The sequence below is a fragment of the Triturus cristatus genome, chromosome 2_2 (genome assembly GCF_964204655.1).
Source record: "Triturus cristatus chromosome 2_2, aTriCri1.1, whole genome shotgun sequence".
Lineage (NCBI taxonomy): Eukaryota > Metazoa > Chordata > Amphibia > Caudata > Salamandridae > Triturus > Triturus cristatus.
The window spans coordinates 201,050,398-201,067,008 of NC_140582.1; the positions used below are offsets into that span (position 1 = coordinate 201,050,398).

General features: G+C 42.2%; 1 protein-coding gene across 1 annotated transcript in view; it reads right to left on the minus strand.

Annotated features, from left to right (window-relative positions):
* Positions 1 to 16,611, minus strand: part of LOC146862013 (alcohol dehydrogenase 1-like) — a 216,511-nt gene that overhangs the window by 103,364 nt on the left and 96,536 nt on the right. The window contains exons 3-6 of the mRNA XM_085641171.1: positions 13,266 to 13,407; positions 7,355 to 7,442; positions 7,032 to 7,251; positions 6,662 to 6,922 (exon numbers count right to left, since the gene is read on the minus strand). Of these exons, the coding sequence (XP_085497297.1) occupies positions 6,662 to 6,922; positions 7,032 to 7,251; positions 7,355 to 7,442; positions 13,266 to 13,407 (711 nt within the window). The remainder of the gene's footprint in view (positions 1 to 6,661; positions 6,923 to 7,031; positions 7,252 to 7,354; positions 7,443 to 13,265; positions 13,408 to 16,611) is intronic.

Consider the following 16,611-nt stretch of genomic DNA (forward strand, 5'->3'; position numbering starts at 1 on the left):
CTAAAGTGTTTGAAAACTTAATTTATTAGCCTGCCTGGACTGGGTGATTTATTAGAATGAGGCTCCTTGATAGCTTCCCATTCCTCCTTTGGGGTTACAAGTTCCTACAAGGCCAGCCTGTTCGCGTTCAACAATTTAGGCAACTCTGTCAAGCAGATAAAATCTTTTTTCTCGTTCAGACTTGCTGGCTCAACAAGTACAAAGCTAATTAAAAACTTGTCTTTTCTGTGCTTCCCCTTCCATAGGTTCGTCATCACTACCCTTCATGGGATCAGAAAATGCGCGGCCGCAGTGGCCCTGCTCCAATCCAGCACAGAGCCCTCGGACCTGGCCAAACTTGGCAAATTTATAAATATCACACGAAGGGCCCTAAATGAAAATATCACAGAGGAAAATCGTTTGGTTGCAATTGTCGTGTCACCGATAGTAACAGAAGGAGACGAACGGTGAAGAGCCCCTACCAGGAAAGGACCGCACGGTTCTCACTAGACCCCCAAGGTACCAAGTGACTCTGTCTCAAGAAGAGATAGAAAAAGTCTCTTTTCCTAATACCCAATTTTTAAACCAATGAATTTTAGAATGTAACCCACATTTTAGAGATGGTCTGTCACCGCGGTTTAATTGACACTTTTTAATTTCTTGTATATGATTAGATACTTGTATTATAATGGTGTGAGACACGTATTTCAGCATGATTTTGACAATGTACTGCAACTTTGCAATGATTTTAAGTAATTATGCAAATAAAAAAACTATTCATTCATTCAACTTAAGACTCTTCCTTTCAAAAGGGATTTGGGTAGGATCCATAGTGAAAGCAAAGCTGGAACCATTGCTAGGATGTAGTCTCATGTCTGGCATGACCCTAGCTTGGAGCTGCATCTTCTGAAGCTTCGCACCCTGACCTCACTTCAGGCTAAAGAAGCATCACGAGGACACAGGCAGTGCTGAGATCTGGGCAAGCTCCAAGGATGGACAGTGAGGATGGACTGACAAATTGAAATCCATTAGACTAGGGCATCCTATAACATATTGATACTTTGGAACAGGTATAGAGGACATGGATCTCTTGCCATGAGGAGGTAAGAGATTAATCTGGGGTGATCTGAGTGACATTGGCGAACACGTTCCCAACCTTGGCTTATGAACATGCCAATCAGTTTGTGTAGGGAAGAAGATGAAGAACACTGGCCAATAGTAGACGCGTCCGTGGCTGGCAGCCAGCAACATGTGTTAAATGAACAATCATTTGCATTCAATGAACTAAAGGAACACATTAATAGATACAAATAATATTTTATGGAGCTATGTTTCTATCCATTATATTTGGGACAAATTATGTTGAACTCAGACATGAAGTGTCGGCAAAATAAATTGGATAGAAGTGTGAATCAAGGCTTCTTGTGATGTTAGATATTAATCTAATCTATTCTATATTGGTAACCCTGTTAGCAGAGTTACCAATATAGAAAATAAAAGAAATATGACTAATGGAAGTAGTAAAAAATAGTTTTTCTATTTGTCTCATTAAAAGGGCATGTTAGAATGAAGGATGGCTATGGAGCACTCTCATATATGGGCCTCACTAGCAGTTTTCATTGCAAACTTATAATGTTTGCATGTTGTTTCAGAAAACAGGCCCTGTGGCACCATCAACCATGGCTCAAAATAAATACAATAAAGGCAAGAGGCAGAACGCCGAAGATTCTGGTGACCTCATGTGAAATCCATAACGTCTTGAAAGTGTGTGGAATAACTAATATATGAACGGCCTTACATGAGCCACAGGCAAATGGACAAGTGGAGCGATGTCCCTCCGGGAAAAACTGTGCTTTAGAATAGTGTGTGAAAAATTATGAACAGCAGTGAACAATCGTGTATAGGATCACTCCTCACAGCACCATGGGGAAATGTCCGATAAGTTTATTCAGGGGAAGTGAACTAGCTTCTGGATTGTTCCCAAGGAGGGTTAAGAGAAGATGGTGGGTGAAGATGAGAAGAAATCATTTAAGCAGATTCTGGCAGTGTTGAAATAAATCTAGTGCAAGAAAAGTTATGATAAGAAAAAGTAAGTGTTGTTTCCTAATTTCCAGGTAATGGGATTAGTGAGAATACACAATTCTGGCTTGTTACAAGTGTGAAGCAAGTTTTTGAAGGCCTATAAAGGTGGTGGAAATTTAGAAACAAAGTCTATCACACCGGATGGATGTGTGTGGAATGTGAGGCAAGTGGTCAAATTTAGGCATGAGGAAATATGGACTGATGAAGATGAGAATGTTGATGCTGTGATGGTACCAGTAATTTGGAGTCGCAGTCAGGAAATGGGCACTGACATTGTTATGGTTACCCACAGACAGGAAGTGCAAACTGAGTAGGACCACTGCTGGGCTTTGTCCAATGGTAGAGTAAGTCTAACTCTGGATGGTGATAGTATGGCCTTTCAAATGAAGCAAGAGGTTAGGTAAAGAAAACCTACTGTTAGCGTCAAGGAACTGTGTTAACTCTTCCTCCTCAATTTCCCTATTTTCTTTTAAGAGGGAAGATGTTTTACACTTATTCAAGTGCATCCTATTCTATTACCATTTTACCCATGTTCATGTGCAGTTTGATCTATCTGATTATATTTCAAATGATTTGTTATATCTCTTAGTCTTATTTGTCCTTCATTTAACTTTAGTGTTAGAATGTTGGACATCACAGCATTTACCTGTATCCTAGAATGGTAAAGGTAGAACATTTATCTTGGAGTCTGAAGTTTGACTTTTGTTGTTGGGCTTTGCCTGAAGAGAATAAGTAGAAAATAAACAATCTTATCTTATCATTGATGCCTTGTCAATTTCTATACCAACTCTGGACTTGTGTCTATGTTATACTTATCCCCAGCAGCAGTTGTTAGACCACAGTTTTTATGCTGCATTTAACCTATTATTTGGGTACCTTTGACTAATGTAAATGATATGGTGAAGGTGATCTGGTCATTCAAAAGTTGCCTTAAACAATGTTCCCCACATATTGCGATGCACATTTATGTCCCCAAAACATTGAAATACTTTGACCATGCTTTGGGTCATATATGAGGATATACCATGGGCCCAATTTAAATATTTGTTTATGCATCTATACTCTTATTGAGTGTGGAAAAAGCAACATTTATGAGGAAAGGTCTCATTATGGGGGAAATTTCATGTGAGAGAATCTCTTGCTGTGAATCTCTTGCTTTAGGGCAAAGTACCACCATTCTCGAATATGAATCAAGAATGCATGTATGTGCTCATAGAGCAAGCATGTGTGCTTTCCCGAGTACGGCTACCAGCAAAACAATGTAAACTCCCACAAACTTGTAAATTTGTGGATATCCGTTAGAAGCTTCTTAGTCTAAATCTTTTCTAAGAGCACCGGAGAGATGTATCTTATAAGTGAGAATACGAATGGAACTGTCATTAAAATTTAGGTAGGGAGAAGTGTACGAGAAGAGTTCTACACAGAGAAAATATTTTCCCCTTTGAAAACCCAAAATTAGCCTGTGCACTTTAGCTATCTTTTCCATTTGTTCATATGTACACCTGTGAAATTGCCATTGTAACAGTCTAGATTTTCAGGACTTCCACTGGAGCTCTTTCTAAATTTTAAAAAAAGTCAGGAATGCACTTTAGCCATTTTTTTCCAGGCTTTGATGTCAATGTTGTGTCTCACCACTGTACAGTTTTTTTAACAGTGCAAAAATGTGAAATAGTGAAAAACTGCGTGCAAATCATAGGTTCTCAGATTGTCACATTCATTTGGTTCCCTTGAGGTTTAACAAAATCTACCGATAGACGTAAAACCTCAGAATAGGATATTCAGGTAAATTGGAATGACAAATCTCATTAGGTTAGGTCTCTTTCTGGGAAAAACTCCTCAGTACTGTGTCTATATTTAATCCTGATCTTGAAACTTTCTGATGATCTTCAAATCAACACCACTGGGTGGATGACTCGCAGGCTGGCAATCTTACTAGAAAGGCTTTGCCGCAATTGGTTGGGATGGTGCATACAACTTTAATTCCTTTCACATTAAGCCTGTGGAAACATAAACCGCTCTCTTTGGTTTAACCCGGCTTGAGACATAAATAGAGGGTGTTTACAACGTGAGGTTGATTGGGCAAATTTTCTTCATATATTTGTTCATTGCCCTTGGTGCCAGAGTATTTGCATACTTGATCACAAATGATCTTGTTGGATGGATTGGAATGGGATCAGCTCATGATGGTTTTCATAATCCACTTTACTACAAAATGTGGTCCTGAACTTGAAATAATAAAAAAGGAATTAATGATTGATTGTTTTCCCTTAAAAAAAAATGGTTCGACAGGGTAACAAAAGGTACATTTCACCAAGTTTATTGTACTTTGATTATCTCTCAATCCACAAATAAGCAACTGAATTATCACAAAATTATACAAAGATCCCTAGATTAAGCATCTCATAATACTATTCATGATTCACTGCTTTTTTATTTTTTCTAGTGCTCTTGACCTCATTTTCCATTCTGCACTCAGCATCTGCTCAAAAATGAGTATTTAGTGACAACATGCAAATATTATGACATCAACAGCCTCATCGTGCTGTCGCTGAGACTGAATATCTATTGATTAAATGAGTTCTGGTGAATATGCAGCAGTTGCACTCCAAGGAGTGTGAAAGATATTCCACAATATGCGATTAGGACCAATAATGCAATTATTAAACATGAATAAGTCTGTATGCACCTGTCCATGCCAATTCTGTGCATCAATCGGCCTATGAGACCCTCAATCCCTCAGGATGAGACACAAGGTAATGCCATAAGGTTCTAATCCTGTTCTGCTCTTCAGTTTATAGAGCTACACAAGGGCTTCTCTGCTTTTAACTATGCTAAATTTCCATTTTATGGGACTAGGAATAAGACTAACCACAATAGTGTACCACCACCTAAAGCCCTACTCACCTTTATCTGACGTGCCTCTGTGCAGTCCAAACTCATTACAATGGCATGTGGGCTAATTAATTTACGCTATCCCCCAGCACACTGATGGGAGTTATTAATGTCGTCATAATTACAAGTGGTACCTTCTGCTCCTCATGGTGATGTGGTTACATGATGATTCTTACCCTGCCCAGGCTATTGCCCTTTTTGAGCGTTATGACAACCTCTCAAGAATTAGTCGAATCAGGTGAGTGAGGAGCAGTGGTGATCCCGAAAGACTCTTTGACCTGCAACAAGGTGTTCCAGTGAACTATTGGTGTATGGTCAATGGGATGGACCTTTGCCAAAGCATGTTGAATATCTAACAGTGAATAGTTACCAACTTTATGAAACTCACACCCAGCAAAACGAAACCGATACAGTTTGGTGAGCAAAAACTCAGAGTCCTTTTTGGCCCACAGATTCGATGGCCAGCCCCCCTTGTCTCTTGTCATGGTAAATCACTGAGGGCCATATTTATGACCCCAGTATGGTTACGTTTGCACTACGCAATGTGGTAGATGCGAGATGCCACTGAAAAATGAGATTTATGAAGCCACGCAAGGCCACTTTGACTGCCCTGAGTCGCTCCATAAACCTCAAGTAAGTAAACACAGTGCAAATCCCTGCTTTGCCTTACTGTGCATTGAGAGAGGTTCCATGGGCGTTGTGCAGGTGTTCCCATGCAACTCCCATGGTTTTTGACGCATTCCCAGATTTACTAGAACTGGTAAACCTGGGAATGTGCCAAAAAGATAAGCCTTCCCAGGAGAGGTGTAACAAGGAGATATATCTTTATTTCTCCTTGTTACTTTCTCTTTCTATGGTTCCTGCATTGTGCAGCACTCACAGAAGTAAAAAGTCTCTCAGGATTGTTTTTGTGGCACAAAACAAATCTCGCATGCAACACAGGCACCCTTGTACCATGGTGCAAGGGCGCCTGCGTTGGCGCTAGGCAGCCAAAATAGTGCTGGCTCAGGGGAAAAGGCAGGAGTGTGCCATATTCTTTTAAACACGGCGCATTCCTGCCTCTTCCCTGTCACGCAGTGCAGTGCAGCACAGTGACTTGCTATGCTGCACTGCATGACAATTCTCATGAATATGCCCCTCAGAGTTTATCTTGTTGAGGATTTGTCCTTCAAGAACTAGATCAACTCTGTTCTCCCTGCTTGCTCAGATTCTTTTTAGTCCTCAGAGCCTCACCCCAACTGACTCTTGTCATGTGTGCATGTCCGCACCACTGTGACGTTCAGTAGCTGGGGCTTCTGGATCATGATCTGAAGACCATTCGACGCAATCAAAAACTTGTTGTTTGGAAGATTTATCAAGTTCAAAGCACTGTGCATTATGCACAGACGTCTACGGCACTTAATAGTGTTGCATTTGTGATGGCCTTTCTTTGTGCATTAATCTCAATCTGCTACTTGACATTCTGTATCTGTGGTGCATGGATTGGTAGTCAGCCCATATTTTATCTTGGACCTGAAGCCTGGAATGACCTTCTACTTTAGAGATCCTTCCAAAAGTACCTGCAATTCAGAAAACCTCTAAAAACATTTCTGTCTTGGTCACAGTCGCTAATGCAGTTTTCCTCCTTTTTAACACCTCCTCGCCTAGAACCAAGATGCCTCTGGTCGATTTCTTGCCTTTGTAAATAAATAAAGAAATATGTACATACCATAGTTTGGACATGTCCAATGCACTCGAAGGTATAATGCGCTCCACCATTAGTGATCTCGTCCAACACCTCATGGATAGGTTTGGTGTAGTCTTTGGGATTGATACACTCAGTGGCTCCAAATTCTTTCGCCTTCGCAAACTTGTCTGCATTGATGTCGATTCCAATGATTTGCTTCGCTCCAGCAGTTTTACAGCCAATGATAACTGACAGACCAACTCCTCCTAAACCGAACACAGCACAGGAAGATCCTGGCTCCACCTACATAATCACAATGATACACTGTCAGTCTATAAAGGGGAGTATGTTAGCTATTTAATTGCATCTTTATGAAGGATTTGCAATTTTCAATTTTCTAGAGGGACATTACCTTGGCAGTATTGATGGCAGAACCATATCCGGTGGAAAATCCACATCCAATCAGACAGACCTTATCCAGTGGCGCGTCGTCATCGATTTTGGCCACAGCATATTCGTCCACAACAGTGTACTCAGTGAAGGTGCTGGTGCTTATGAAGTGGTGAACCAGCTTTCCGTTGCAGGTAAACCGGCTAGTCCCATCGGACATTAGTCCAGTAGCTTTTCCGAGGCTGCAAAAAAGGCACCCATATTGTTTTTTTTTTTATAAACTATGCATTCACCTACACATGTGCTTTAAATGAATTATACATATAAAAAAATTGTCAAACATACTCGTTCTTCTCACAGTAATTGCTTTTAGGATTCCGACAGCAGCTGCACTTCCCACACTGCGGAATGAAGAGTGGAATAACTTTGTCCCCTTTGGAAACAATTGCAAAAAATTGATTTTAAAACTTGTAAGCAAGAGTTTAAATGACAGAAGTCCAGCGCAGAAAGTATAAACATTCAAAGCAAAAATAAAAGAAATATAATGCTGTTAATTGTTGCAAAATGTAAAGTTTTCGAATTCTCATACGGTCTACTGAATCCCATCATTCTTGAATAGGGTGTAGGAGCAGGAGGACTAATGGAAGACAGAGAGGCCTCCTCCTTTTTTAGGAGTGTGATCCACGGGATGGAAGCTGTTGCCTGAGGGAATGTGTGAAGATGTGGGAGTAAACCATGTTTCTGTGATAGAGAGGGCACCAGGCTTGTGATAGATGATGAGGTCTGCAATGGCTGGTGCGTGCAGCCATAATTTGAGTGGAGTGGGCCCATAACCCCACCCTATTGCACTTGCTACAATATTGATAGGTACACTTTTCAGAGGGGCCCCTTCTCCTGATCCTTGCAGCCATGACCCAGTGCTCGCAAGCTTAGGAGAGGATGGGCCTCTCCTGTCCCTCACAGCTCTGGATCATGACTGCATGGTCCATGGGAGAGAGGCCAGTGGAGTAACAATGGGACCATGAATCCTGATGCAAGCAAAGTAAATTGGCCACTCGTCCACTTGCTTGCTAGAGGAACTAGCAGTAATTTGGGTGCACTGGGGGTCCTTAACATCCCTGAACCAGATGTTCCACTGAATCTGCTGCACTATTATTATCTCTACACTCCAGGAGGGCCCGCCTCATGCGCTCTGCAGCCATGGTCCAGCGTTTCATAGCCCATGGTAATGCCATCTTTAGTGGGTCTCCCAGTGCTAGACTCAGGCCGCGAGAGACAGGGGAATGGGGGCCTCAGCTCTAAAACATGGTTGCGAGGCCCCTGGAAGAGGGGCAAGTAACATAGCAATGGTGCTGTGGGACCTAATGCAGAGTAAATGTGCCTCCCCACTGCTGTCTGCTGTTGCACAGTAAAATACAGCCTTAATTTAGGTGCATTAGGTGCATTGTGAACCTAATATCCCTGGGGCCTGATCCTACTGTACCTGCTGCACTATTAATGACTATGTCCCTTACATAGGTTCATGTATATAGTCATGGTACAGAAGGTGCAGTGGCACCAAGCATCAGGGTTATTAGGTGCTCAATGTACTCAAATTCTCTCTGTATTTTATAGCCAAAGTCTACTGCTGCAAGACCCACGGAGGGGCCCCCACTCCTCTGTGCCTCACAACTATGGTGTAGTGCTGAGAGGCTTAGAGGATGAGAGACCCCTTCACTGGGCTTGCAGCTATGACCCAGTGCTGCAAGGCCCAGTGGTGGGAGTCTTTCATCCATGATCTAAAGATGCAAAGCCCATAGAAGGGTTGTCCTATCCCGTGGACCTTGCAGCTCTGGTGTAGCGATGCGAGACCATGGATAGTGGGCCCCACTGCCCACCGCCTCACAGCCATGATCCATCACTGTAAGGCCCAGAGGAGGGGATTCCGTCACCTGGGTGTCTTAGCAAAGATGTAGTGCTGTGAGGCTAGAGCCAAAATTTTGAGAGACAGGGGAGGGGGGCCTCCTCCTCTGGGCCTCATAGCCATTGTCTAGAGCTGTGAGGTCCGGGGGTGCTGGCCCCTGTACTGGACCTTGAAACTATGGGCTACCATTCTAGGCTTAGGGGACGAGTATCCCTTTCCCTGTGTGCCACAGCTATATCTCAGTGCTGTCATATCTAAAGGAGGCTAGGGGAGGGGTACAATGGTTTAGCACTGTGAGGCCCAGAGGAGAAGTATTCCGTCCCCTTGCAGCAATGGTCTAGTTTTTTAAGGCCCAGAGAAGGGTGCCCCCCAGGGGATGTGAGATCCTTTCTCTGAGCCCCCAGCTATAACCCAGCACTGACCGGCCAAAGGGCCCCCGGCCATAGTATAGAGCTGCAAGGCCAAACCTTTTTTAAAAGAAGAAGCCAAGCAAGAGGACTTCATTTCCCATCATCCATCTGCACAGGAATTTACATCACTGGCTTCCTGCCCCCGTACTCTGTGCTCCTTCCATGACCTATTTAACAGCGGCTGCATTGTGGACGTGCACGGCAAACCCAGCAGTACCAGCCCAGCACTAGGAACCCTGGTTCTTGCTCGCTGCAAAGCTGCCATACCACACCACAGAACAAGGAAGGAGCCTTAACTTGCCACTCCTGCAAGTTCTTATGCACTCTCCCACAGCGTACACCCCCTCAACAGCACCCAACACTCCACTCGCTGGCACAGACCAAACACCAGCCAAACACCACACTTGCATTAATGCTCCTCAACACCTGCTTGGTCACCAAACATGCCACAGAGATATGGGATCTACTGCACGCCTACGCTCCAGACCTGCCCTTTCTAGCAGAAACATAGCTAAACACAACCTTAGCAAAAGACATTCACTACCGCCATCCTCGCTGGCAACAAATTCGTTTGGCAAGATCTCAGTACAAGCCCAGATGTTGAGTCACCATTATATTCAAAGATACCATCAGCTGCCCCACCTACACAGATGCCACCACCGGCTACATGAAACACCCCACGTTCAAGATACAAGTCACAGCCAACTTCTCCCTGGGCGGAACCCTCGTATACAGCCCACCTGGACTTTGAACAAATTTTGCCAGCGACATCACAGACTTCGTTGCACACCCTCATCATCAAAGCCAGCACCTTCATCCTCCTCGGAGACCATAACTTTCACCTAGAAGACCGCACCGACCCAAACTCTACGCTTCTTATAAAAAAAACCCTCACAAACCTTGGCCTCACCCAGCAAGTTACCGAACCCACTCACACCGCCGGACACCTCAGTCAGCGACCTCGCAGTCGACAAGCCAGCACCTATGACCTGGACAAACCATGTCCTCATCAGTTTCAGTATACCAATTTTGCATCATCAGATCTACCACCACAGGAACCGCCTGCCAGAGCCGGAAAAGCATCTCAGAAGAGGAGTGGACTTCCACCCACATCTGAGCAACAGCCCAAGCATACCAGCAAATTGCTGAAAGGCATCAACAACCCAAGCAGCTGGATCAAAACATGCGCCACACCTTGACGGCCCTTAAGCGCAACCCAGATGCAATAGCCCAACCACAGGCTGGCAGGTACACAAAGAAACTCAGGCTAACAAAACCCCACTGCAAGCAGTTGGAGCTCAAATGGGGAACAAGTCAAGACACCTCAAATAAAGACATCTTCAAACCAGCCCTAAGACACTACAACCAGCAGATATAGAACACCAAGCACACAGCTCTTGCAGATCGCATTGACACCAGCACTAACAGCAGCAAGGAAATCTTCACCATCATCATAGTTTTCACCGCACCTCCTGCTTCTCCTGCCACCTCCAGCAATATCACCCCCTCACAAGACCATTGTAACAAGCTTCTTCTATAAACAAATCATGTCCATATATAGCAACTTCAACCCTCAACCAGATCCTTTTACCATTGCAACTCAACTTCCCATCACGGCCGATGAACAAAATCTGGCCTTATGGCCTGCCATCACCACTTTTGAAATCGCTGCTACTATGAAGAGCATCCACTCGGGGTTTCCATCCAGCCCTTGCCCTCACCACGCCTTCGCCAAAGAACTCCTACCAATTGGTGAAGCACTAACACCTATCCCAATGCCTCCATTGACTTAACCTCATTCCTGGACACCTATGAACATTCCACCATCATGCCGCTGCTCAAGAAGCCATCTGCTGACCCACCCAGGCTTTCTAGATACAGACCCATCTCCCTCTTACCATACCTAGCAAAGGTCTTGGAGAACCTAATCATCTCAGCAATCACCAACTCATTGATTCCAGGCAGTGTGGATTCAAGCTCAACCACAGTACAGAAACAGTATTCATTGCCACTACAGATGATATACGCATGAACCTTGACAGAGGAGACATGGCAGCCCTTATTCTCCTGGACCTCTCTGCAGCACTGAACACAATCTCACACCCCATTCATCTCTTGGTCGAGATTGGCATCCAAGAACCCACTCTCTGCTTCTTTGCCACGCGAATACCCATTCTTCCATTCACTTTTCAATTGTTGCCTCCTGTTTCTTTCTTGTTGCAATTTTAGGATGTATTTGGTGGGGCCTCTTAGAGTTACCACCTGAACACTCTGCTGGAGCTAGGCTAACAATGGAAGAGTGTCATGAGCAAGTCTGAATTATGTGCAGTGCATCTTGTGTCCAGGGATGTGTTTTCTGGCCGTGCAGGCAGTGGCCTCTCACTAGGGTCAGTTGATGTAATTTTTGTTACATCTCACTCTCATGCCTTAAAGCATTCCTCTCCTCAACCTCCAGTTGCTTGAGAATGCTTGCGCCGTAAGGACTATAACAAGTAAATGGAGGCAGTTATTAGTTTTCAAGTGCTTTAATCAGATATATGTGAATTTGAGCAAAACACGCTTCCACAAAACCCTATTTGGCTGGTTATCCAGATGTCCGATCTGGTTGTGGGGCTTAATCTTTCCGCCCACTACTATAAATAAAGTTGTGTAGAGCAAACTTGCCCATCCTTTACAAGTCACAATTACATCACAGCTTCATAACAGATATATGATATAAATCTGAAGTTAGCACTTGATATTTACATGGTCTAATGAAATTAAAATTGGTGTTGCATTTGGCATTATTACTAAAGTGCATTTATCACACAATTTACTCAAACTATGCGTTTAACCGTTTTTTTTTTAGAAATTAATAAACGATCCTTACTTAGTAGATATGTACTAACTAGAAAGAATACATTTGACTTTCATAATGTGTGCCTTAATGCATTGAATAACATTTACTGTTTAGATAATTAAGAGACCATCCTATGTATGTAGAATGTGATTACACTTGAAACAATAGAGTTTATGTAATGTGTGCACTAGTATTCCATATATTCAATTTAATTATAGTTCTTATCCAGACTCACACGTGATTATCCAAAGTATTTATAGTATGCTTTATATAACTTGAACCTAATGCACTTATCATACATCTTCATTGGCATATAAATGGGCACATACATATTAATGTTGCATGCTGTGACCAAACTTGTTTGCCTAACATTGATCTGCCTCAATTTCTTCCATAGGTTGGGCCTGCCTGTTGTTATTCTGCACCTTTGTAGCATGGTGTTAAGAGTTGTGTATCTTAACTTTATTTTGAATTTGTAATAAACCTTCCTAACCTTAGCTACCGATTCCTGGTCCTCATTGTGTAGCCAAATGGGTTTCACCGTTAATTGACATTGAATAATGAAACACTAACTCTCTTCACCCCTCAGTGCAGATCAGAAAGGTTCATTGATGAAGATATATGGTAAGAGAGTGGGCAGAGAAAAGGCTGTATCAGAACAAAACGTTCCCACTTGTACACATGAGTGGTAATATTGCCAGAATTCATTTGAAATTGCTTGGACTTTTGGAAACAGAGTTCATCTTGGAAATGCTTTTGACAGAGCAAGTGCTCATTGATGAAATCACTGCCTTCACTAGCTCACCTTAATTTTAAAATGAAGACTAGTATTGCTGCAGGATGCAATGGAATTTCATGAGAATCCGGATGTAAAAGAAGCAAAAACAGTACCATGGACCGATTTTCAAACTCTTATTATTATTTTTACTTAATTTTTGCGAGGTAGTTTAATTGTCCTGGTCTTAGGTAGAGTATATTATTTTAATTCCACCTTTAAACAGTATTCTTTTAGAAACTTTAATCTGAAAACATATAGAATGTAGCAATATAGAAAATAATATACCAAAGACCTGTCAAACTTTAAAAGTTATTTAGTGTCAGCACCTGGTTTGAGGCCAACCACTCCTTCACCCACACTCTCGATAAATCCGGCTCCTTCATGACCCAGGATGACTGGAAATTTGACCATAGACAGCGTGCCTTTGAGGACATGATCATCTGAGCGGCAGATGCCGCTGGCCACGATCTAAATGGCGAGTAAAGAACAGAAGTTGACTTTGATGTGGTGAATCAAGAACATTGTCCGAGGAAAGAAACAGACATGCCTCTGTTTCTCTCCAGTACAGTTTTTGTCAACAACACAAACTCTCTTTTCCCTAAAATAAAATCACATAAACGTTGCTTTATTTTTCTGCTTGAACATCTGTGTGTCAGTATGTTGTTAGCAAAAATTTAATCTGACAGAAATATTGTGTCCTAAATATCATTTAATAAAACATCGCTTCACAGGGTGTAGATTATTCACTCCATTGGGGGGATATTTTTGTAAACTTAGACAATATTTCTGTCAGGCTATATTTTGGCTATGATACTTTGATACAATTTTTATAAGGGTTGGACAACTTCCCCAAGTGACGATCACTTGTTTTCTTAGCAGCATGAAGCTCAGTATTAAATTGTGATCAATAACACCAGATGTTTATTTGAACAATTGTAAGATTTTGACCATGGCACAGAGTTCATAGGTTATTTCTCCTAACAACATCTGAAGATGCCCAGGTATTGTTACAGTTATTTTTGATGATAGAAAAACAAGAACTGGAAAATGCACAACATTTTCAAATTCATTCTTTAAATTCACGCAGATGACCAAAACCTGTTGAAAACTGTTGTGTCATCATATAATTTGATACAGGGAGACCCATTTCATCCCAGTGATTGATAATTTATCATTCAAAGCTGATGGCGATGGGTGTCTCTGGCTGGTATGACAATGTACCATAATTCCAACAATCATAAGGGACTACACTGTTGTAAAACACCCACAAAAATCAAACATCTTGATATATATATTACCTACTGGCGGTCGCCAGTAGGTAGTTATAGTTAGGACCACGTTTCCATAGGAAATCCGCAACATTCTATTTTGAATAACTTTGGCGCCGGTTGACGAATCCTCGCGAATTTTTCAAAATAGGTGGGGCGCTACGCTCCGCTCCTACCCTGAAAGTCTCGGGGGGATTCGTCAAGCGGGGGCTGAGATAAAAGGGGGGTCCCAAAATGCGTTTTTCCCATGCATTTTTCCATAGGACCTTTAGACACAGCTACAGCCCGAACGGCTGAACAGAATTACTTGAAATTTGGCAGAGAGGTAGTCCTCAGGTCAAGGAAGTGCCTTTTGTAGGTTTGGTGTAAATCTGTTCAGTAGATTCTGAGAAAATAGCCTTTAAATCAATATATATATCTGAGCCAGCGTACGGTGCGCTTACGGTACGCTTACCGTACGCGTACGGTGGCGTGCGCGAGCGCGATTCTGATTGGTTGTTAGATCTTAGTAAACATTCGAATCGGTCGAAACCAGGAAGCGGCGGCCGCCATTTCGTGTGTTTCACTCAGAAAAAAAAGAGTGATATCTTGAAAAGGGGGCAAGGGAGAGAGTTACAGACCCCCTAACATTTGTAAGGGGGTCCAAGAAGGACAGAAAAGTACAAAGAAAACATTTATTGATTTTAAAAAAAATCGCGGGGTACGCGTACGGTAAGCTCAACGTACGCGTACGGTAGAAAAAAAAATAAATAAAAGAAATGAAATGCAGATTTAAGAGTTTAGATATTAGGGGGCTCTAAAAAGAGCCGTTGTGTTTATGAAGAGATTTTTTAGTGGTACCTACAAGTAAGTACCGATGCAGAGTCTAAGGTTCAAGAGGAAGACTCTGTTCCCTTCATCAGTGAAGTGCACACCATCTCCTCTATAAATGTCTTGCATGTCGTAACGCAAGTTGTTGTGGTAAATGGAACCCATACCACAGTCACGGAGGAAAGCAGAAACAGATTTGTTGACGTGCTTTCTTGCTTTGTCAATCTGCGGACAGAAATGATTGGACCAGTTCCATTTTTGCCTTTGGCATATGTTAGAAAACACAAAGGCAGTTTTAGGGAAAAGTGAAAACAGTTGTGCAAAGGTGTCCTTCATAAGCATTTCCAGACCTACCCCAGTCAAAGTGCCTAGGTCATTGCCACCACAGTGCACTATTATGAGGTCAGGGTGTTGGATTTGCATGAAGGATTTCACCAATGGCATCAATTGGTGCCACTTTAACCATCTCTGACCAATCCATTTAATGTCTACATTTGGCAAAGCAAGGTCTCTCACCATATCTGTTTTCTCTGCATACTTTTCACTCCAGAAGACATAGCTGTGCCCTACAATCCACACTGTGAACATCTTCAAAGGAGAACTGGATGCACTCAGGAGGTGTAATTCAGTAGAATGGTAAAAAGAAATGAAAGACAGTTTGGAAATGGAGGCATACATATTTTTTTTATAAAAAAAAGAACTGATTGGCTGTTTCATACCATTCTAGAATAAAAACTAGGCTGTATGTGTAAATTAATAGAAGCATGTTTTGTATTGGTACAGAAAAATGTGTTACCAAAGAACAGTACTATGGATTTGCTGTTAGGTTTGAAAAGTCAAGCACTCTTGCTCTGTGGAATTAAAACATTGTTTGGTGAACTTCTGACCTAACTCAACAAAGCAGTGTTCCATGAGCTGTTGCTATGGTAGCAGGCAGAAGTCAAGTTGGGGGAAGGGTACTAGGCAGAAGTCAAGTTGGGGTAAGGGTACTTTTGGAAAAGGGTTGGTTTTCAACCAATAGAAATGTGTGATTACATTTGAAAAAAAGGGGGAAGCACTGAGATTTGAAATTAACATGTATATGTGTGGAAAAAGAGAGGGAAAGTTTGCCATTATCTGGTTCTGCTGAGAGGAGAGAGGTGTAAAGAACAGAGATCTTGGCTCTGATAATCTACTGTTTGAGTGCCACATTTCTTTCACAGCTAACTAATTTTAAAGGTGAGTTTAGAGTTTGAGAGGGGATGTATATGGTAAATTAAGAAATGAATAATAGAAATGGAATTCCTTTTGTTGAAGTTGTGTTTATCATTTTCTGTTTTGGGAGAAATTTAAATGTGAGGAACATGTAAAATAATATGGACTATGTTTTCATGATAAATTAAGGTGTACTGGTAAAAATAAGGAATACTTTAAGGGTTTGAGGTTGCACTCAGTAATGCAAATACATACAGCATCAGTAAGGCTGGTTGCCCTTGCTGGAGTGTAGGCAGTCACCCAGGTTACACATGGTGCTGGTCTGAAAAAGCAGTTTGGACATGTGCTTTTTTAAGAATCTAAAAAGTGGATTCAAAATGTGTCAGTCTGTAAAAGTGTT